This window comes from Drosophila simulans, chromosome X, assembly GCF_016746395.2.
Source record: "Drosophila simulans strain w501 chromosome X, Prin_Dsim_3.1, whole genome shotgun sequence".
In the NCBI taxonomy this organism is placed as follows: domain Eukaryota; kingdom Metazoa; phylum Arthropoda; class Insecta; order Diptera; family Drosophilidae; genus Drosophila; species Drosophila simulans.
Window position 1 is genome coordinate 10,956,534 of NC_052525.2, and position 23,455 is coordinate 10,979,988.

Sequence of the window (23,455 nt, forward strand, 5' to 3'; positions counted from 1 at the left end):
TACCGTCTGCTTTCTGTCTGGGCCCAAAAGTCGTTGGCATTCGCACACTGAATTGATAAACGCCAAGAGTCTTTCTTTGCACATTTCCACATTTATCAAATCGAACTGACAGGGCAGGGCATTGAAATTAGCTGCTATCGACGAGGTTCATTATACCACCGCCCCGATGAGTCACTTAAGTGGGGGGCCCAGTTGTTTGAACGGCAATTCGCACGAGTTCCACACTTATTGGTCAATCAGTTAACACCGAACTATGCGCGGGCCAAGTCTAGACTTTGGCCAACAATGATGCTCTCCATTTGCGTGTATAAATTTGTATAAACTATTTTAGATATCGTATAATTTGTGCCTTCGCTTGCCATAACATAATACGCAATTAACTCTAGACTTGCCAATTTTTTAAGACTCGAGGCTGTTGGGGGGAATTTGCTTATCTTTCACATCTTTTCTTTTCTTGGGGGAAATTTGACTTTCTCGGGAATGTTTGCTATATTTAAATGTCTGTTAACTGCTGCTGATTGTTAATACTGCCCCTCCCCCAGCAGCCTCCTCTTTTAGCCGCAAACATATCATTATATATATATAAATGTGGTACATACATTACATAATCATAATCATTAATTGTCGCGTAGAACAAAAAATTCTAATAGTTCTGCCAAAGTCGGGAACAAAACTTAAGCATTACATACATACTTAGTGTTTACATAACAAAGTTTTGTGACATCATTTTCGACATTCTTACAAACTACGAATCCTACTTTTACATAGATCTCTTATTTCTCTCGCTGTTTTTTTTTTTAATCGGTTTGTCATGATGGGCAAATCAATGGAATTACAAAAAATTAAGTTAATTAAGTTAATCGGTCTTAGTTGCGATAAGTAACAAACCTAAGCACTGAGGACGTCATGCTAACAAATGATAATAAAAAATTGTCATAGAATACGAAACGCAATTGAAGCGAAAGTAAATGTATAATATTGCACATGGAAAACATGGTTCAACCTGAATAATTGTATTGTTTGTGAATAATTGTTGTTAATCGTTCGAAAGTCGATGTCCAAATCGAAATCCTTTTTTCGCGACAAGCTGCCAAATATGGGTTAAATTAACCATATAAATCATATAATTGTATTTTGTTTGTTTTGGGGATAGTGACAAGCGCTACTGTTAACTAAGTAGAATATCGTAAGTAGTGTGAATATCGTAGTCGTTATCGTAATATCGTTCTTAAACGGGGGAAATTGTGGGCCCCTTTCTCGTGGTTCTTTCACATATCGTTTTAAACTATTTTTAATAGTTATATATTGGTTTCTCAGTTTCTCATCCTGCATTTGGCCACGCTTGTTACTTTGTCTTTCGCACTTGGTTTTATTTTAGTTATCGTTTTAGATTTAGATTGGTTTAGCTTACTATACGAGAGTTACAAAATTCATTCCAGACAACTATGTGTTTGAGTGTTAATATCATTCTACAGGGATGAAATCATAATACAAATCAAGTGGCTAAACCAAGCATATTCCGCACACTTTAAACAGGTGTGGGTGTTGATTAAAATCGTTTTTTTTTTTTGTTTTGTTTGTAGCCAAGAACAATTGGATTCGCTTAAAACTTACATTAAAAGTGGTTCACAGGATGCGTGGGTTGGGAAATGGTTTTGTTTTTTCCTCAGGGGGTTTACATAAAATTCATTGCATTGCATATGTGCCATACATCTAGGGGATATCAAAATGCCAATCTCCTAACTCCAATCCATCGCATCGAATCGGATTAGTTGCCGTATTGATTAATGTACAGGGGTGTAAAATACTCTCACAATATCGTTTCAATTAGGATTTAAAATAAATAAATATGAGTGTGTTTCGATTGCAAAACATAACAGTAATAAAATTATTGCAAAAAAAAAATTGATTATAATAATCGTAATAAAATATCCACATATCGTAATAGTAGTAGTACAATTTAAACGAATATTATACATAACTAATATTGTAATGGGATTGCAACTATTCTGCCCTCTTCCTCCTTCTACTTCTCCCTCCACTCGATGCTACTCCTTCCCTTTCCGTTTCCGTTTCATGATCACAGGCCCCTCATATATGTATATATATATATATATATAAGTATATATAAATCGCCTCCAACTTTTACCCACCCATATAGATTTGGGTGTATCCTGTACTTCCCTCTCACTCGCTGCTTTTCTCCTGGTTGTGGCTATTGGTTGGTTAGGATATGCTAGATCTGATCCATCTGTAGGTTATGTGGAGAGCTCCGTGCTCCCGCGCCTCACCATATTCAGATCATTGAAGTCGATCTCGGTCGATTCGATCGATTGGATCGAGGAGCTGCGCAGTTTGGCGCCCGGAAATTTGCCACGACTTTTCAATGCCGTCAGCTGCAGTAAATCGAAAAGATTTATTAGTTAAATAGTTCGTTAAAAAATATTAGTTATTAAATACATACGTATAAAATACGATTACAAGGCTAAAGCAGTTGCTAATTTTGATCATGCGGCGATTGAAAAGTACATATTTTTACTTCAAATGAACATAACTTTCAAATGTAACTATTATACCAAGTATCACAAAACTTATAAAAAAAGCCGCCTTAAGTGCTTTAACCTAGTAATTAGAAAACAAGTAACATAGATCCGACTACAGATAAATCTTATTAAATGTCCGTGTAGTGGAACGTGTCTTAAATACCTTATTGATTAGTGTGCTGTGAGTGTCTGTTAGATAAGAAGGCATGCGAGCGTGCAGAAAATTAATAATATTACAAAATGCATTTCGATAAATCATAGGTCTAGAACACTCCCTCATTCTCTGGCACAGTTAAATTGAAAATCAAATAGAAATAATCCGTAGCAAGGTCGAAACGAACTCGTGTCAAAACAGCATCATTCTCATGTCAAGACCAACGATTACAATACGTCATTACAAGTATGCAAAACAAATAACAGAGGCTTTCGATTAAACTCAAGCCGACACCTTCCACATGGCACCATCAGTCAATCTTAAAGCGAATGCTACTCGGAGTCATTGACCCACATCGAAATAAGTGATATAGAATCGATCGGAACTAGAAGGTATTCCATATAAAGGTTCGCGTACAAGCTCAAAGCTCGCAGAAAGCTTTTTTCAAAATTCGGAGAGATGTACACTATGCAGCACGTTTAAGGTACAATAATAATAATATATTATTTTATGCTGTATAGTTTTGAGCTCTAAAAGTTATTATGCGTAAATGAATATGGCTTACTAAAATCGACTTTCCGATGAACTACGATGAACTAGCAATACAAAAATGGTTAACTGGGGGGTCATTCATGCATTTTCAAACTATGGAAATGGGATTCAATGGCGAGGATTCTAGGGACTACAGATCGTGCGAACGAACTATGGGATGGATAGGAACAGCAAATGCTACAGATACGCAATGGTTAAAAGTACTGAGTTTTTCTTGAGCAGTTTCATAGAGACCTGGGTTGAGTTGGTAGCTTGGCCTGCTGCTTGACTTTTGAATTTCTTTAACGTTTTCGGGAGTTGAGTGTGTGTGTGTTTATGTGTGGCAATATAGATTAGAGGATAATTGTGGCTTCTTGACTTTCAAACTGGGTTTCGGTAATTTGCTTTTTAAATCTTCTCTTTTTTTTTTTTTGTAATTTTCATAATTTTGATCGTTTTGTTTCGTTATCAATCAATTTCGTGTGTTTTCGTGTTCGGGGGCGGTGTTAAAATTAGTTTAGCTTATCCATTTCCACGGCTCAGTGTCGGGGCTGGTTATTGGCGTGGGATACTATGGAGCAAGACCAACAACGCATTGTATTTTTTTATTTTTTTTGCGTGTGAAAGAGAAATTCAATGAGAAATACAAGATTATTATCTTGGCTTACGGAATGGGTTTTCAAAATTAGCCAACAAAAATTAAAAACAAAACGTACAATAAAATCCCTGAATAGCAATTATAAATGGGTGCACAGTAAAGCAAAGCAAACTCAAAAATTCTTTAGTTTTTTCTTTTAAATTAGTAACTTCAAGTCAAATCTGTATATATTTTGCTATTTGAGCATAGCAAACAGATTTGACTTGCGCTCAGCTAGCAAACAAAGCATATTTATAGTGAAAATCCGCTACAGGAGGCCACAGCGTGCTCCTCCAGATGGGAAACGTGTCTCTGATCTGGCCTCTGGTTTAGTCAGTTGGGTGGGTGGACATAAAATGAGTGGGTGGGACGTGTTATTATTGAATGTCTGCTGCTGCTGGCATTTAAATGAACTTAAAACCAAACCGAAACCGAAACCGAAACCAAAAGCAGTGGGGGATTAGCGACAAATGCTGTGGGCATTGCAGGTCATGCCGCGCTCACCTCCGCCTTCATATCGGCCAGCCTGTCCTGCAGGTCGCGCACCTTGTCCGAATCATCCAGATTCGCGCGCAGTTCGCCCTCGGCGAGCATTTCCGAGTTCTATAGTTTAGTAAAAATCAACAATTTTAGAAATGTGCAAACAAGTTATCAAATGCAGTGAATAAATACCTTGGTCTCAAGTCGGGAAATTTCCTGTTTCAGTTCAGCCACCGTTTGGCTTTGCTCGGTGAATTTGATTTTCACATTCATCAGCTCATCCTTCATGCGAGATTCCAGATCCGAGTATCTAAAGATGAATTCATATATATATAACGTGACATGGCTCGTGAAAATAATGCAACTAACCTGTGTTGCTGTTCACGCGCCTTGTTGGACATGTCCTTCTCCCGGGTCACGGCCATTTCGAGCTCCTCCTTCAGCTTCTTGTGCTCCTCGTCCTGTCGCCTCAGCTGATTGGTGGACACCTGGACCTGCGTCTCCAGCTCCATGACCTTGAGCCGCAGCTCCTTGAGCTCGGTGAGCGTCTCCATCTCGCGTATGCGCGTGGTCATCAGCTCCTCCTCGAGCTTCTGCGTGTGCTCGCTGCTCTTGGAGCTGTCAAAGAAGTTGGTCAGCAGCTTCTTGGGCGTCGAGTCCACAGCGTTGGTGGTGCGTTCGCTTTCGCTGCGCTGATTCTCGGCCAACTGACGCTGCCACTGGCTGCTCAGCTCCTGCACCCTCTGCTTGAGATCCTTTAGCGAAAGCGAGGCCTCGGCCTCGCGAAGTTTACTAGCAATCAGTTCATCCTGCAGATGAGCCACCGAATTGTCTGGCGTCGTTTCCCGCAGCGTCTTCTTGTCCTCCTCCAGCTCCTCCACCTTGGCCTTGAGGTTCCTAATCTGATCCTCGCTTTCGGCCAGTCCCTGACGCACCTTCACCAGTTCCTCCAGCAGACAGGAGACCATCTCGTCGCGCTGCTTCAGCGCCTCCTCCTTCATGCAGAGCTCGTCAATGGACGACTGCCGGGAGTTATTCTAAATGTCAATCGATAATGGGATTAGTTGAGCTGTTTTATGTTAACATTAAATGATTTTGGGCATGCAGAATGTGAGTTGTTAGCTATGAGACAAAAAAGTCTACAGGGTTAAGAAATCGCATTATGTACTTATCCTAGATTATAGTTTTAATTTAAAGCGAAGTACGATTGCCGAATTAAATGTTATTGAATACTCGCTGGGCGTACTGATTACAAATACGATATTCTATTTATGTATTTAGGGCAAAACAATAAACATGCAAAACAACAGAACGGCAGAGTTATTGTATTGTACATTCAAACTACAAAGCAAGGTTGCGTGAACAACTCACGAGATACTTACGCTGTCGATGGATACGTTCTGTATGTGATTTGAGAATTTATTTTGGATTTATTTGTTTTCATATTAAAGCGAACAATTTGTGTGTGTGTATTTTGAAGCACCACAACCATAAGAAATCAAATAAAATAGAAAAGAATACAGAAGATTAGCAACAGATTCCGTTTTAGTTACAGGACAAATGACCGAGACATGGGATCGCATATCGCCGAAGCCAATTGGGTAATTGGGCTGTTCACCCAACAATACTCACATTCTCCTGCAGCCGAAGACTCAGGCCGCGCACCTCCTCGTTGGCGTTTTCCAGCTGATGCGAGACCTCCAAGTATGACCGGCGCAGCTGCATCAGCTCCGTCTGAATGGCATAGCTGTATGGGAAACAGGAAAACCACCAGTTTAAATATGCATTGATAAACATATTCCAATTGCTTACCTAGTTTCCTCCTCCTCAGCCCGGGAGACCTGACCACGCACCAGGCGATCGGCCAGTTCGGCGCTCTCGGCCTCCAGCAGCTCGTTGCGCTGCTTCAGCAGGCAGTTCTCGCGTCTCAGTCGCCGCAGCTCGGCCATCTCCTCCTGCTCCTTCTTCTTGAGGTCCTGGTACTCCTTCTCCATCTTCTTCATACGCTTGGTATTCAGCTTTATGGAGTACGCTAGACTGAAGAAGCCCTCGACATCCGCCTCCACGCGACCGGGCAGCTCCTTTTGGAAGAACTTAAGCATGGCCTCCATGTCCAGGCAGAGCAACGTTTCCTTGCCGGTGAGCAGCAGGGCCAAGGCCACCTTGAAGATGAACTCCATGCCCTCGCTGAGGAAGACGTCCATGATGCGACAACTTAGATTGACATTCAGAGTGGTCGTGTATAGCGTGAGGAACCAACTGGAGGCGTACATGGTCGTCTGGAAGCCCTGCTGCTGGAAGTGAATGTGCATGTCGGGTATTTGCTCTTGCACCAGATTCTCCAGCTGGTACATGCACAAGCCCAACTCCGACATGGAGGGCTTGAACATGTGCCGCATCCGATGCTGCTGCATGATCTGCACGAGCACAGCGAATGCCTCCTCCTCGGGCATTTGCATCAGCAGCAGGCCCACAATGAATCCCGAGCCCTGGCAGTAGCCCACCTCGCGATCGTGCAGGGAATACGCTTTGATCACATTGAACAGGGCCTCCTGTCCGGGTCCATCCTTCTCCTTGAAGAACTCCACCTCGGGATAGGTGCGGGCAATGTCCCGCCGTATGACCTTCTCGCAGGCACTGGTCGCCTTGATGTACTCCGCATACTGCTTCTTGTCGCCCTCGGACGCTCCACTCAGCTGCTGCCACACGATCGCTCGGAAGTGGTGTGGAATTCCACGGCGCACCAGCTCACTGACGCAGGGATTCTTTCGTTTCAGTGCTCCCTCCCAGTCATTGAGGATGGTGGCCCACGTCGTCCAGATGTCCTCTTCGGCCACCGAATTTCCACCTGAAGCGAACACACTAGTTAGTCATCGAGTTCTGTTTGTTTAACCACTTGCTACTAGATATTATGACATATATTACCCAGGTAGTGGAACATATCACAGTTTAGCTTGTAATTTTGTTAATGTGTTTAGTCACCGATTATTAGTCAGCTTGTCACCTAGTCACCTAGCCACCTATTCACCATTTAGCTATCTCACATGTCGGATCCCTTATCGATAATATCTATTAAAGTGGATTTTGCTTTTTGTCGTTAAAATGAAATGATAACCTTTGACCCGAACAGAAAACCAGATAGGATATACCGAGTATTTAAAACTTGGTAAGGTAATGCCACTTGAAGATCCACTACCACTAACTCATACTTACTCGATGAGAGGCTGATCTGACTCGTGTCCGAGTTCTTGCGACTGTGCGTGGAGTGCAGTGAGTTGAGGGACTTGGCATCGCTCTCGATGAGCTTGTTGGCCGCCTCCAGCTTGGCCAGCAGATCCATCTCGGAGGTGGGCAGGTTCTCTTCGCCGGGAAGTGCGCCGCCCTTCACGTCCATTTTCGCTTGGCTCTCGGCTGATGAGGCAGTGGTCGTTGTGGTCAGGGTCATCTTCTGACACAGAACGACGTTCTCCGATCTTTGATCTCAGTCTATACTCCCCTCTTTCACTATCTTGCGTCCCTGGACAACCCTTTTCCTCGAATTCGATTGCTGCAATCTGTAGTGCTCCTGACACTGATCCCGAATCGTGGTTAATAGTTCTTTGCTGCTTCTCTAAAACCGCCACATGGTGCTCCTAGTTTCGCAAACTGTAAGAGAAGAGTTGGAAAATTGTGTTGTTAGTTAATTTGTCAATTGAGTTAGTGGCTGGCTGGCGAAACTGAAGTTACCGGAATTCGAGAAGCCAGCGAAATGAACTCCTCTCGAGATCTGGCATGTGCCACATAATGGAAATACTACAAAATACTATATATGTACATATATACATATATATTAAACAAATAGAAGCGCGAGTGCAAAGTATTCCACTCTGTTTGCCAGCCTCTGTGTTTTTGTTTCCCTCTTGTTTTGTTTATTATTCGTGCGCCCTACAAAACCCGTGCTTATAAAGGGGGTTAGAGGGGGGGGACCAGAGGGGGTGTGGGGTTTGGACCTGCAACTGAACAATGGAAAAAGCTGTCAGGGCTTTCTGTTGATTGCCTCTAGGCGGCAATTTCTTTGCGGCGGGTATGTTCAACTTTACCACGCAACTAGATCAAGTTTAACTTTCTTCTTTTTCGCTCTCAATAAAAATAAAAAAAAGAGCAGCGAAAAATGCTTAACAAATAAGGTAATTAACTGACTTCGAAAATAAGTAGTTAAAATTAAAGCAGAACTTAGAAATGCAGCAATTAATTAGAAATATTGTCTTATAAAACATAAAAAAACATGACAAGTGAAATAATAGAAACTATATTCACTGAGAACCCCATATTCTTATCAAGAATTTCCGACTTTTCTGGCTGACGCGACAAAAACATAATAAATCCAAAGGAAGTTCAAACTTGTTACAAAAAACGCAACAATTATCAATTCGGAGAGCAAAGATAGAGCCACAAAAAAACAATAAAAGACGCAATATTAGATTGGTAATTATTAAGACTCAATTTTGATAGCTTCCACATTCTTCGGCGGTTTTTTAATCAATCAGTGTGGTTTTAATGCAGTAAAAAACTGCGGATAATTTTTTTATTTTCAGTGGAAGTAGGACGCTTTTATCAACGTTCCGATAATCGAATTTTATTGCCGCAGTTACTGTTTCCATTAATCCGACATTCCTAATTAAACGATTTCAAGGAAATGTATTAATTGGTGTACATATCTATGGATTTGGAACATTTCGAATTTATCAAGTTTCATTGCATCAAGAGGTATGTGATCTTATCTAAAGGTATCAAAATTTGATAAATGCTGATAAACAAAGTTGTCATTTATAAAAATATACAACGAAAACTAGCTTATTTCAAATGTATCTTTTTTTTGGGGTGCACTATTTGCCATTCCTAATGGATACACTTGTAGTCCATCAGCTGGCTCTTAACCCCCTTCCAAACCAGCTGTTCATATCTGGCGGCACTCTGAGCCGCCTTTGGGTTTGCGTCTGCTCCGTCTGGCCATTATCTAATGGACTCCTCTGGCCAGACAATGCCACGCCCCCAACCCCCCCACCGCCCACAGATGGCTGCTCCTGCCCCCCAATCGGTGTGGTCTCAATGGAATTGAAAGGCAAAGTAAATTCAAATAAATATGTAGGTCAGGAAACGATAAACAAGCAGGCAGCCAATGGAATACTTTTCGACTTTTCGTGAGCAAGTGCATTCAGATGTATGTTTGTATGCTTATAGATATGTGTACGTTGCAGTTGCACCACTTGAGTGGTTCCCTTTTCAAATGATAAATCAAAGTTTTTAAGCTTTTGAGACTAATGAACGAGTTATAATTACCAAAGTGGAGTGCATGGTATTGCCCCTGCTGCACTGTCTGCATTGCTCCTACTTTTTTTTTTGGTCTGATTCACTTAGGTGCGAACGCAAAACCTTCCATGAATCAGTGAGAAAACGTTTTAAGCCCATTAAATATTCCATTTTGGCGTGTTTTTTCTTACAAGGCGTATCTCTCAATTTAGCTACAGTAAAATACGGGTAGGTACGTCCACTTGCGTCAATATTATTGACTTAGCGAAACTTAGGTGTGTTTCATTTGGAAAACTCAAAACAATTTTATTGCCTTTTTCAAAGGGTTTGTTTAAAGCGAAGGAATGGTTGCCACTATATGATAAAAATGGAAAAATATATATGTATATTTATAATTCAAAAGATATTTAATCTTTAATAAATGCAATTTTAGTTCAATTTTTTGCTTCAAGCTAAAATCATACATCTAGCCACTTAATTTTTGTTACAAATTCAAATCACTTTGGGTGCTCTTTCCGGGTTACCACTGTACTTTGTATGTGTCCAGGAATGACCGTGGCCAATATCAATACACTGTACAATCTTTATTTCGCTTACTGATATCGATAAACGCGCAGTTTAAAAGCAAATAGAAAATATTAAAAGAAAAAAAAAATACAATTTGTGCACCTGCCAGAGGCAAACAACAAACAAATTTGATTATTCTGAAGAAATTGCGATTTATTTATGGCAAGCCCTTTAAAATCGCAAATTGACATAAACATATCAAGTAGATCCAAAACCAACACCTGCCAGCCGATTCTACCGAAATGGTTACTTACTTTTTCTTTTTTTTTTTTGCCATTTAAGAGCGTTAAATGTGACACTTTGGGTGAATTGTGATTGGGTGAGTCACTGGGACACATGATAAGCGATAAGATCTGAGGACCAACGTGACGTATACGCAACATGTGCCGCAATGCCCCTTCTCCAGTGCCTATTACTCACATATCCCACGCAAAATGATCGATTAACACAATAGACAGCTCACACACACATGTGCACAGAGAACTGTTGGGGTTAAGTGCCGTTTTATTGTCTATGTAAGCAAACAATTGCATTGTCGGTACATTGCAAAAAGCTGGCACATGCACAGTGGTCAAACAAATTCGTGACTTCTTCACCTTTTCTATTGTATTTCCCTTTTTATTTCCCCATTTTATTATACTAGTCGCAAAAAATCAATAGTTAGCAACAAAGGTCCAATAATAATACATGTACATACATATACATATTTATTATGCATTTGATTTAAATATTATCCCCAAAATGCAACACTGCTACGCCCAAGGCAAATATACTTTATCGACTGATCACTGTACCTAAAAAAGACCTAAAAAATGCAACATTCCCACATCCCCAAACGCACAATGCCAAATGCCAAAAAGCTCGCGTTCCCAAAGTCAAAGGCAAATTGTTCAATTGCAGAAGTGCACTGAGAGAAAAGCCCCGCGGCAAAGCAAGTCAAAAACTAAAAGCAAAGTGGAAATGATAAAGACTTGGCGCAAAGGCAGCCCACAGGTAAATATCTCATCGATACGATACGTGTTGATTAGATTTCGACATGACATACAAAAAGCCAAAAACCAACAAGTGTATGTGCGCTGATGTGTGTGTGTGTGTGTGAGAAAGTAAAAAGCAAAGTAAAAAACAAAGGCAAACGCAAAGGCAAAAGCAACAGCAATACAGTGCAATCGTAAAACCAAATCTCCATTGAAAATAAGGTTAGTTCACCCTCGCGATTCAGAGTTTCAGTACGAATTGTCGTGTCAAGCGCACAGGAAGCGATCGCAACCCGGATCGGATTGGATCGGCCGGATCGAGCCGCCATATGTACTATATACACGCACATATACATCTATATATATATACCTATATATCGCAGACTTTACGGTGAACAGCGTCGATCGCATGTGGACAAACAATTAAATGTAAAGCCAAACAAAAATAGTAAATAGTTAATAGCGAATAATAATCGGCAGTCGGGGCGAGTTATCAACAAAAAAAAATTAATAATAATAACCCTTAATTTAATAATACGTAAACATCGCAATGGAAATTGCCAAATAAAGCGTAAATAAAATAATCCAATTCCGTATGCCACAAATAAACAATAAACAAGACAGCGCTATCAACAGTCAATGTGCATAGTTTACACAAAACACTATATAAATTAATAACTAATAACTGCAACAATAAAAACTTAAATTCTCTTGTGCACTCAGATATAAAAAAATATTTCTTTTAAGTATGAGCAATAAAAAAACACTCAATTCTATATTGTTTGTTACTTTATTGTTCCATTTCCGAGCAACACAAAGAAAATGATAAAACAAAGAACAAAAATTGTTATTAACAAATGCCAAAAGAAAGAAACTTAATCATTAACTGGTTTGCAAACTCCACAAAAAGTTAACAAATTTATTTTCTTAAAGTGTAATTTAAGGAGTTTATTTTGGTTACCATTCAAGTGAAATCATCACCAATCGCGGCGCATATAAATTTCAACACAAATCCGAGACAAATAGAAATAATTGTATATATACAGTAGATATTATTTACTGGAACAAAAACCAGTTTTGAAACTCCAATTTCACATAGATGGAATACAACTAATGATAGTAAAAGCCAACGCACAATAAACAGCGAAATAAACGAGTTTTCAAGTTGGCAATTATAATATTTTTTGCAACCGCTCTACTACTTTTTTTTTTTCTTTTTGCACTACCAATAACCATTGTGTTTTTGTTTTGTTTTTTTTTTATATTTTTTGCATGTGAAGACAAGGTCAAAGAAGCGCTAAAAAGAGAAGTTAAGTCGAAATAAACACGAAGATACCAACGAAGTTATGACGGCCAACACAGCGACGTCGGAGGAAAATCTGCTGGGAAAAGGTGGACAGCCGCATGAGCCCTCCACGCCCACCTCGGATACGGAAGTGGGCGGCGGCACGCCCACGGAACTGAGCGAGATCTTCTTCGTGGACAACAGCCGGCGCAAGCAGAGCATCAAAATCCAGGTGAAACTGTGCCCGGAAGGCGTTTACCTGCGTCGCGAAACCGACGAAGATGACCACATCAATGAGCAGCTGATCAGGATCGATGATATCATAGGTTCGCGCTACGGACCGCGTTTGAAGAAACGAGCCCGAGGAGGTCTAAACTCTTGCCGCAATCCTAATGTTCCGGGCCAGGAGGCGGATCCGGAACCGGATAGCGATAATAGCGCCTATTTGTACATCTATGCTTACTTGAAGAAGGAGAAACCGTTGCGGCGTGTCCAAACGCTCAGGATTCTACGCTTTCGTTCGAGCAATGACTACGGGGTGAATCTACAGACCGCCGAGCTGTGGCATCATACGATTCGAAGGCACAAGCGTGGCAATGGCAGCAGTTCGCCCGCCGATTGTGGCAAACAGTTGCTCATCCTACTGAATCCGAAGTCCGGTTCGGGCAAGGGGCGTGAGCTCTTCCAGAAACAGGTGGCACCCTTGCTGACGGAGGCAGAGGTGCAATACGATCTCCAGATCACCACACATCCGCAGTACGCCAAGGAGTTCGTGCGGACCAGGAGGGATCTGCTGGAACGCTACTCAGGCATTGTGGTTGCCTCCGGCGATGGTCTGTTCTACGAAGTGCTCAATGGGCTGATGGAGCGCATGGATTGGCGCCGAGCCTGCAGGGAGCTGCCGCTTGGCATCATACCATGTGGCTCCGGGAATGGTCTGGCCAAAAGTGTGGCCCATCACTGCAACGAACCGTACGAGCCGAAGCCCATTCTCCATGCCACCTTGACCTGCATGGCGGGCAAAAGTACGCCCATGGATGTGGTCCGAGTGGAGCTGGCACCGCGGGACAAGCACTTTGTGATGTACTCCTTCCTGTCGGTGGGCTGGGGTCTGATAGCCGACATCGATATAGAGAGCGAGCGATTGAGATCGATTGGAGCGCAAAGGTTTACGCTGTGGGCCATCAAGCGATTAATCGGGCTGCGCAGCTACAAGGGACGAGTGTCCTATCTACTGGCCAAGGGCAAGAAGGAACCACCAGTGGAAGCGGCAAAGGAGGCTCGAGAGATGCCGGCAGAATCAGACCAACCGAAGCGACCGTCAACCGCTGCAGCAATCCGTTCATCTCTGCCTCTGAATGCCGGGGAATTCCATGATCTACCCGAGGAGGAGGAGGTGGAGGAGGAAGCGGTTTTGGATGGAGAACAGTTCGCCGATGCCATATCCCTGGATCGTTCGGTTTATCGCCAGCATGCCGACAGTTGGCACTCGGCCATGTCCAGGCGAACGGCATATTACTCCCTGGGCGGACCCAGCATGCGATCCAATCGCAGCCGGATGAGCATTAGCCAGCGGATCGAAGCGGCCAATGCGGAATTCGCTGAGAGGGTGCCAACGGGCACCATTCCGGGATTACAGATGCCACTGCCCAGCAGCGAGGGTTGGATCTGCGAGGATGGTGACTTTGTGATGGTCCATGCCGCCTATACGACCCATCTCTCCTCCGACGTTTTCTTTGCGCCCGAATCCCGTCTGGACGATGGCCTCATCTACCTGGTGATCATCCGGAGTGGCGTTAGTCGCCATCAGCTGCTCAATTTCATGCTGAGCCTAAACACGGGCACCCATCTGCCCATCGGCGAGGATCCGTTCATCAAGGTGGTGCCCTGTCGGGCATTCCGCATCGAGCCGAGCAGCTCCGATGGCATCCTGGTGGTGGACGGCGAGCGGGTGGAATACGGACCCATTCAGGCGGAGGTTATGCCCGGCCTGATCAATGTGATGACCACCAGTGGTCAGTAGTGGAATATTTAATCCGTGTGCTTTGCAAAGCCTTATTCATAACGAGATACATTCTGCTTCTTTAGAACAAACTTAGTTTATAAGAAGCTCACCTAAAACTTGTTGCCTTTCCATTAATAACACTTACTAAATTCATACTTTTTTTATATCTGCTAGGAACTTATTAGGTGGTAAAGTTGACAAAAGTTCTATTATCTCTGTTTCTATTGTTAGTGAAAACCCATTCTCATGGCTCTGAAACGCAATCTGTAATTTTTCCATCCGCCCATGTATCAAAAGAAAAAGGAACTTCACACTATGCACTTAAGTAGTTGGTTATAAGTTGTTTTCTATTATTTTTTTTTTGTCGTTTTTAATCGGTCGATAGTGTTAATTATTTTAAGAACCATACGTAGACAAATAAACCAAAATGCTATAAAAAAAATTGTGGCAAAAGATTGTGCGGGTACAAGGGCTACTGGTACTTTGCAGGTGTTTTGTTGCCTTGGAAACGATTGATTGATTCTATTGCATATTTAGCAAATTCGGCTTTGCAAATTCGCATAATCACAAATACACCGAAAAAAAGCGGGAATTCGCCGCTCATCCGGTTGCATGGCGATCTTTATCGATATTGGGACCCCAAAGTTGGGGCCTACGAAAGCACCAACACGAAGGCAAATGGAAACGCACCTGGTCGATGTTCAAGTGGGGACTTCATACTTGTGTTAATACAAACACCGATTGGACAGATTAACCCTGACTGAATAGGAAAAAACAAAAAAAATAAATAAAACAAGCAAACCGATTGCAAGGGATTACGGTTACCCAACCAACCATATGGAAAATTAACACCTAGTAATCGTGTGTAAACACTAAAGGTCAAGTTGGTCAATTTGTGGCGATGATGTAGCGCTAATCCATGGAGTTCATAGATATGTAGTTACCTAATTAATCAGGCTAAACAATAAAACATCATAAAATATGAACTATTTCATATAGAAATTCCATGAAAATAAGCTCATGCGAAGACAAGACTTTCCTTACTGAATTGGAAAACACAAAATGCGATAGAAGTGACCCATTTTCCCCAGTACAGTGTAATTAGGCAGCCTTTCCTTTTCTCTTTTATATCGCACACATCAGGTGGGATTATCTTTGACAGGCACTCAAACAAGTTGAGCAAATAAACACTCTTTGATATAAATGACATTCGAAAATGGTAATAAACTGGTAGATAGACCAAAGACCAAACGCTCACACATCCAGAGCGGTTTCTTCATTGATATTTGGCTCAAAAGCGGTTATGTAGACGAGTCTACTGCGGATACACTGATAACAAGTTTAGCTCTTATCATTCACACACACACACGCGCGTTAAACGGTTTGAAATACTAAAATCAAACTTGAGGTATACTTTTAGGCCATACTAGTTACTGTTTTTGATTTGTTATTAAATGTGGGACACAGTCAAAGGCTTTGACGTCACAGAGGCACGAACAATTTAACCCGATTTCCGATCAATGAAAATCAATAGGTATGTGTGTTGGTTTACGCTCATTCAAAGTAGTCATACTTTTAGGCGGTACAATTTTTGTGACAGTGCGACATGGCTATATGGAAACCAACAAGTTTACCTACATATACATATACACATAGAAACTTTGATTTTGTATTTCAAAATATAATGGAACCATAAGTTGGAATTGTAGCCTTCGATATATGATTCTTACTGCTATATATTTAAGCGGCGTGCTTTGCGGGTGACCACTGTACCACTAGCATGTATATTTTTGTGCTGAATTGGCAATCCAGTGACATTATTTCACTGCCACTATCAATTCAACGCAAAGATAATTGCGACAACAACAACAACAACAAATCGAGCGAAAATAATGCCAGCAGACAAGTGTACATACATATGTACATCCATATGTATAGACGGAATGAATAACGATAACTAATTGTAGTCACAGTCTGTTAACAGATGTTTACATTCCGCTGGCGGCGCTACAAAAAGTAGCCTCTGGACTTTAATTAATGGATCTTAAATTAGACAGAAGAAGCAAACCATAAGTTTGCAGCTTAAACGACAGAGGACACAACATATAGTTTGTGCATATATGTATGTACATTGTACATCTATACATTTACATATATTTCTTGCATGGTCTGCGAGTTGGGCCCCTTAATTATTAACGCCCACTGTGGGTTCTAAGACCTCTCAAGTTTCTACAGCCTTAAGCTTGAGTGCATATATGTACATATAAAAAAATTATATATAAATACATATTTATGTACCAGCACATAGAGTGAAGTGGCATGTGTGTGCTGGCAGATATTTCTGCACTATTTCCAGTCTAATTCATTCATAAAAAGTTCTTCACATTTCGCTTTTTTACTTCAGCTTCTTGGCTTGAAGTCGCTGGCTTCGTTGGCTTTTATGAGAATCGTTAGTTCCGAGCCGACTCATGGTTTTGGCATTATAAATATATGCATTATGCATACGTATATGCACGACCGTTAGAATCGTCGGCAGCCCGCAGATGGAAAAGGCAAACAAAGAGTATAAAAAACACCATCACAATTTCCGATTCGATTCGCGGGGTATTTCAAACCAATCGCTCGCTTTGTCGCAGGTAAGTTTTTTTTTTTTTTTAGCCAGATTTTTTGTGACTCATGGCATTTGGGATGTATGTATATTAGGTATTTCCAAAACTTGTTTTGCTCACCCTTTCACTATCGATTTCTAAAATATCGGTTTTTAAATACTGTTTTGTATCCCATTGCTTTTATTCATGGGAAAAAAAACTTTGCATGAAATCAAAACATTTGCGTTATTAGCAAGAACATTTAACTATCAATAAATCTTATATGAACTAATAATTTAGAAAGGCTAAATATAGAAATTGTAAGTTTCGATTGTACATCCTATTTGGAAAGTTTCTTTTCCAAAGTAGAGCATTGAATATTCGCAAATTACAATAATCTTTGTGCCAGCCACATGGCAGTGTTATTTTATTTTATCTCCGCGGTTTACTTAAATTATACATCTGTTGCGACCGCAGTCACATCTGCTCCACATCTTTTGCCGACAGCCTGTCGTGCGTATGACCCATTTGAATGGACTCCACTGTACCGGGGCGGCGATTAGTCAGAAACCTGATGGTGAATGCTTTAGCTAATTTTTGTCCGTCTCTTTTTGACTCTTGCCACTTTCGAACAAATCACAATTTGCTTATTTCGTGTTTTTATTTCACTTTGTTTTGTTTTGTTTACGAGTTTTGTTTGGTTTTTTGTGTGTGATTTCTGTTTCTGTTTCATTTTTTTTTTTTTTGCCGGACAATAATGAATAATACATGGGTGACCGGGGCGATAGCATTTAGCGAAGTTCATTTGTTGTCTTGCTAATTTGCGCACGCACACACGCCGCATTTGCATTTGCATTTGCATCTGCAATTTGCATTTGCATCTTTTAATGCAACGAGTCACGCCCCCGAGCCAAATAGTACCACTTGGCACACTCGCGTCCATTTCTATAAGGCACATACATATGCACACAGCCAGTGCGCTGATTAGCCTGTTATCACATCATAGCTTGGTTGGCTTAGAAACTCATTTATTCATAGGTTTGAAATATGAAAGTGTAGATTTATGCAAGTTAGACTTTAAGCAAATTGAATGCAACTAGTATCACAAATTTCTCAAAGGATATGTTGGTTGTAAGCCCATGGGATGACAGCAAATCCTAATCATACGTCTGACCCGTATAAGAATGTTCCCTAATATCACAGCAAAGTTGTTGTGCTTCGCTTGCTGTCCCCAATGTAATTTAAGCCCAATCATCAAAAATTCAAGAGTGCCACGCCCACGCAACCCCACGCCCAAACCGCCGCCCACTTGTGTGTACATACATATAGATACAGATACACTTACAGATACACAACACCGATACATATAGAACCAAGCCCTGAGTTGGCCAACTCTCATTAACCCAATTTGAATTGTTGACTCGCTGGCTATCTCGCTCCCACGCACGCCAATCGAGCCCTTGGCAATGGTGTGACGTCAGTCACAGTAAACACTCGATAATGGAAGCTGCTTAAATTATTCACATATTTTTGCGACCCCCCTTTTTTTAATAGTTCAAATATTTGAAACATTTGGTTAATATACAATGTGTTTAAAAAATTCTTTTATTTTGAAACAATGTTCATTTTAAGGCATAAGGTTTCACTTAAGGAGCGACCACTGTCCCTGGGTGGCAATTACAGAATGCATTTACCTGTCTGCTTGCCACAATTAGTGGAAATGCCAATGTGGCCATGTACATACAAACATAATTCCCAAGTGTCGCCCCAACTCGAACTCAATTTTCCATCTATCGCCACGAATTCTAAACAAGTGAAAAACAAGTGCAACAGTGGAACTGATAGGGCGTAGTTACCCATTAAAAACCAGAAGCAGGAAGGGCGAAATAGAAGCCACAGGGGGGTGTACGAGGCCCAGGCGATAAGAATTCGACGATTTCTTCAATCAGTCGAAAGACGCACTCCGCTCGAGCGCAATTCAAGATTTGAGAACAATGAAACTTTATCGCACAAATTACATTTACAGATGCAGTCAGAAAAATAGGTTAGTTTCATATAAATTCTAAATCAGCTTTTATAATTGCATAATAACTGAATAAATGGTAAGTTTGCAAGTGAAATATACTTTAAATTGTATAGTTTACATTTAATTTATTAGTTATTTTGTATTATTAGCAAATCGAACTATTTCAACAGCTTTTGTAGTGCATTTGAGTGGATTGAAAGGGGCGGCACGATGAATTGAAATCTAGCAAACTGAAAATATGAAAAAAAAGGGGAAAAGCAGCGGCCAAATGGAATTATGAAATACAATTCCCCTGAGTTTTTTTTTGGCCAGCCCACGGAAGCCCAACTCCCAACTCCCAAACTCATTAACATAATTTATTCAGCACATGATGCTGTATGCTACAAGTACACTTGAAAAAAAAAAAACAGCTGAGATAACGCAGAGTAATATGGCAAATCTAGAATGTATCTTGTTATTTTAGCTGTTTTTTGTTTTTTCATTTCAGTACTTAATGAGATGATCACGAAAAGCAATGACCTTTTAACTTAATCATTTCAATTAGCAATCAATTTAAATGTCAAGTTCAATTCCAAAAGGGATTGTTACGACACGATTCGAAATAATACATCTCCATTTACAGTGTACTCGTACAATTGTTGTTTCAGTTTCCATTGGCTAAAATAAGTTCCCAGTAGCATTCACAAGTGCTTCAATAAAAAGTGTTTTCAGCGCAATATTCGAGCCGTTTTGGATTTCAACACAGCCGCAAGAAACCGAATCCGAAACCGAGACTAAAATGGAAATTGAAATCGAAATGGAAATGGAAATGGAAACAGACGAAACTCCTTCAGTTTCCAGCAATAATAAATAGCAAAAACGATATGTGTCTGCAATTGCTGTTGAATGACTGAGTGAAAAAATATAGGGAACGGCAAACAAAAACAAAAGCAAAAGCAAAAAAACCTCAACAAATCAGGAAAGAAAACTGGCTGGCTGAAGAAAACAACAAACAAACCGACATTGTTGGCCAAACTGTAAATTCATTGCTTGAAATCTGGAATTTGACCAAACACACAGTGGCTATTGGCTCACACAAACAAAGGCAAGCATATCAATGTAAATACAAAGATTACACAAATTATAATAATAAACAATATTTCTGGTTCAGCTGATAGAAAAATAAAGTATCGTAATTATTTCGCAGTTATCGGGCATTCACTGTGCCCCGAAATACCAGCACGTCTGCATTGGAGATTGGCACACATATCGGTATCGCCACTACCGCTTCTGTTGTTACCTGCTTTTCTATGCTTTGGGGCAGGTAAATCAGGTAAGCCTCCAGTTGGCCAAGTGGCCACAATAGCTTGGCCACGACTGTGTGGATGCTGGATGCCGCCCCATTGTTGTTATTTTCGATATTTCTCGGCGATACATATGTATGTGTGGGTTTTATGCTGTGGAAGCTATTGCCTCTGATTTTACATAACGGCACTTTTTGCCTCGCCAGAAAGGGACGGCTAACAAAAGGTAGCTGCGCAATCGCAAGAGACGGCATGAGGTTGTCAAACTTTTTCGAAAACAAATTTCAAAGGAAGTAACGAAATGCCAATAAAGTAAAGCCACGCTACATGGATACTTTTCGTTGAGCACCAAGAAAGGTGGCAGCTCGATCATGAACTTGACTCCAATAATTAGTATTCGCTTAAACAAGTAATTACAGATATATTTTAGAATTTTAAATGCACTTAAAATGTTAACAAAATCGTATTTATTTCGGAGTCTTTTTTTTTGCACAGTGATCACTGTAATTTCACAGTTGGCTTACTTAATTTGCGTTTAGTTTGGTTGCGCGAAAACGTGTTGGCAAGCGCTTGGTATGATCCGTTAAAAAATATGTGTACACACATAAATACAAAATAAACGCCGATAGGGAAACAGACTCAAGTGCAAATTATTTTTGACATATATTTTTTGCGGCTTTGCGGCGAAGGTCGAAAGCTCGCGCGATCCAAATGGGCAACATAATAAGCAGCAACAAACAACCGCCAAAATATCATAAAACAATGCAAATAATGAAACATGGCGAAAACACTTGAGCAGATAGTTGAAAAACCCGCTAAACGCAAAAAGAATTCCGTTTGAAATAACCCAAAAAAAGTATCTTGACTTTTGTTATTTATCATTTTTTTTTTATATATGTATATGTTTTTTTTTTTTTGTTGGCCAGAGAAGGCAGAATGAAGGCTATCCTGCCCCAACCTTCTCCAGATAATGACGGATGATACACCAACACACCCACGCGCTCTGCAAATTTATGATCATAATTAACATGACGATGACTTTCTGCTCCATGTGCTCCACTAGTTTTAATGCTCGTGATTTAAATAAATAGCACAACTGAAATTTGAATAAGCACGCAACAATCCCCGCGCACAAAAAAAAAAAACAAAAACAAAAGACTTGAGGGCGATGGGTAGGGTACAGCAGAGGTCAAAAGACTATGGCTTCAAAGCAAAGTAAAGTACTGTAACTATCTGCCTTTGGGCATCTTTAATATCTCAATATCATTTAGCAAAAACCCCTCAGTTGCACGTAGATGTAATCTACATACGGATATAAATCTTATCACGACCGGCAGATAAGCAAGAGTTCAGCAATCTTTAAGCTAGTTTCAAGGAATTCGCTGCAGCGAGTTTGTTTTTAATGCAATGAAATTGTTAAATTAACTGTATTCATATTAAACCAACAACACAAGGTTGACGTAAGCTTAATAAGCTAGTAACTTACTATTTTACTACCAAATTATTGCTAATTTTTTCACCCCCACTGTTCGTTGCGTCTACGTGGGCCATGTGCAAGGTGGCAACGCTGCCTGCAAGGTGTCGCCGAGTTGGCAATGCGCAGGCGCAGAGCGGGCTAGAGCGAGATGGAGCGATGCACAGTGGACATTGAAGAACAATGCAGCTTGTGTAAAGTTGTCTGAGGTTTTTAGTATTACTTTTTTAATATTACTAAGCCATTAGTCGTTATTAATGGTTTACTGAAGAACGGACATAGAGTTATTATTCTTCGAAAGATTTCCATTTTCTAACTGACAAATAGTTTCTCCACCCCTCGATTGCTGAATTTTCCCACTGTGCGTTAGGCTCACGAAAAGTGGGTGGAAAGCAAAGGAAAGGAGAGCAAGACAAGGTTACAACAGAGCAAGAACAACAACAACAACACCAACAACTAGTGGCAGGAGCAGCTGATGCGGTGGGAGTGGAAGAGCAAAGCGAATTGGAAAGAGGAATTGGGAAAGGGAAGCGGGCAGTGGGAAATGAGCAATGGGAATGGCAATAGGAATGGAAATGGAAAAGGAAGGAAGAGCAGGACTGCCCTGTTGTCATTGTTGTTGTTGTTGCTCAGCGAAGCTGCGAAGAACGATGATGAATGATGATGGACAATGAGCGATGAGCAATGGACAATGGACGCTTTTAATTACATTAATGCGCGAAATTTAAGCATACTAAATTTGTTGTACCCGTTTTTCTTTTGCTGCTTCGCTAATTTGTAAAAAAAAAGGTAGCAACTCACACAGACACACACACGCGAGCAGAAACCCACACAGACAGCGAAAGAAAGTTTCTGTATTTTTTCTCACTCCACTTTTTTCGTTGATAATGTTTACACACACACGTTCAGTTATTTTACGGAAGAAGAAGTGAAGATGATGCAGAAGAAGAAGAACGACACATAAAATATAAATAAAGATGCTGGAACTCACCTTTGCTGCTGCTTCTTCGGCCACTGTGAATGAACCGTTAGGCTGGAACAGGGGGTGGTGGTGGTTGTGTTAGTGCGCTGCTGCGCTGCTGTTGTTGATGTTGCGGCAGCAACAAATTGCCGTTGTTTATCGTTTTTTTATCCGCAATTCGTTTTTAATCAGCTAGACTTTTCCACATCCGACCAAATCAATATGTCGCGATCAACTCGTATCCGATCGAGAATCGTTTGCATTAACTTTACGCGACAATTTTGACGACACTACCGAACTTTTTGCTGCTGTAAACGTCACACAAACACACACACACGCACAGGCAATTGCACACACCTCAGCAGCAGCAATTTTTTACCCTCGCCCTCTCTCTACCGCTATACTGTTTTGTATGACTTTATTTTTATTTATTTACTTTTACTTTTTGTAAAGGGACTACTTTAATTCAATCACTCGTTATACATCGACCGAATATTGCACTGGAAAAAAATACAGCGTTCGTTCGACGACGGTGAATTCACGAATGTTTTTTTTTTCGCCCACTGGCGGTGTGACCGTCGTGCAAAAGCTGAAGTAAGCCGCTAAATAAGTAGCACCATATACTAGAATTCTCAGAAACGCACATAACCGATAGATA

The 23,455-nt window shown here is 40.8% G+C and overlaps 2 protein-coding genes across 7 annotated transcripts; one reads left to right on the forward strand and one right to left on the reverse strand.

Moving 5' to 3' along the window:
* Positions 1-1,513: 1,513 nt before the first annotated feature.
* On the reverse strand, positions 1,514-23,416 carry LOC6725676 (ecotropic viral integration site 5 ortholog). Of its 5 annotated transcripts, XR_006542117.1 has the most exons (10): positions 22,828-23,416; positions 7,559-7,990; positions 6,158-7,193; positions 5,978-6,092; positions 5,728-5,745; positions 4,715-5,382; positions 4,538-4,655; positions 4,370-4,468; positions 3,484-3,799; positions 2,204-2,396 (listed from the first exon to the last, which is right to left on the reverse strand). XR_006542117.1 is itself a non-coding variant. In XM_016172731.3 (9 exons), exons 2-9 carry the CDS (start codon positions 7,788-7,790, stop codon positions 2,259-2,261), a joined length of 2,424 nt encoding a protein of 807 aa, XP_016038936.1. In that variant the 5' UTR covers positions 7,791-7,990; positions 22,828-23,416; the 3' UTR covers positions 1,514-2,258. The 5 variants fall into 5 exon arrangements, 3 of the variants coding, with proteins under 3 accessions (XP_016038936.1, XP_039152389.1, XP_016038935.1); XM_016172731.3 differs by lacking the exon at positions 3,484-3,799 and having other exon boundaries at positions 1,514-2,396; XM_039296455.2 differs by lacking the exons at positions 3,484-3,799; positions 22,828-23,416 and adding an exon at positions 8,072-8,188 and having other exon boundaries at positions 1,514-2,396.
* On the forward strand, positions 11,402-15,253 carry LOC6725677 (sphingosine kinase 2). 2 transcript variants are annotated; one of them, XM_016173749.3, is made up of 2 exons: positions 11,402-11,604; positions 12,456-15,253. In XM_016173749.3, exon 2 carries the CDS (start codon positions 12,522-12,524, stop codon positions 14,481-14,483), a length of 1,962 nt encoding a protein of 653 aa, XP_016038937.1. In that variant the 5' UTR covers positions 11,402-11,604; positions 12,456-12,521; the 3' UTR covers positions 14,484-15,253. The 2 variants fall into 2 exon arrangements, with proteins under 2 accessions (XP_016038937.1, XP_039152392.1); XM_039296458.2 differs by having other exon boundaries at positions 11,416-11,506.
* Positions 23,417-23,455: the final 39 nt, after the last annotated feature.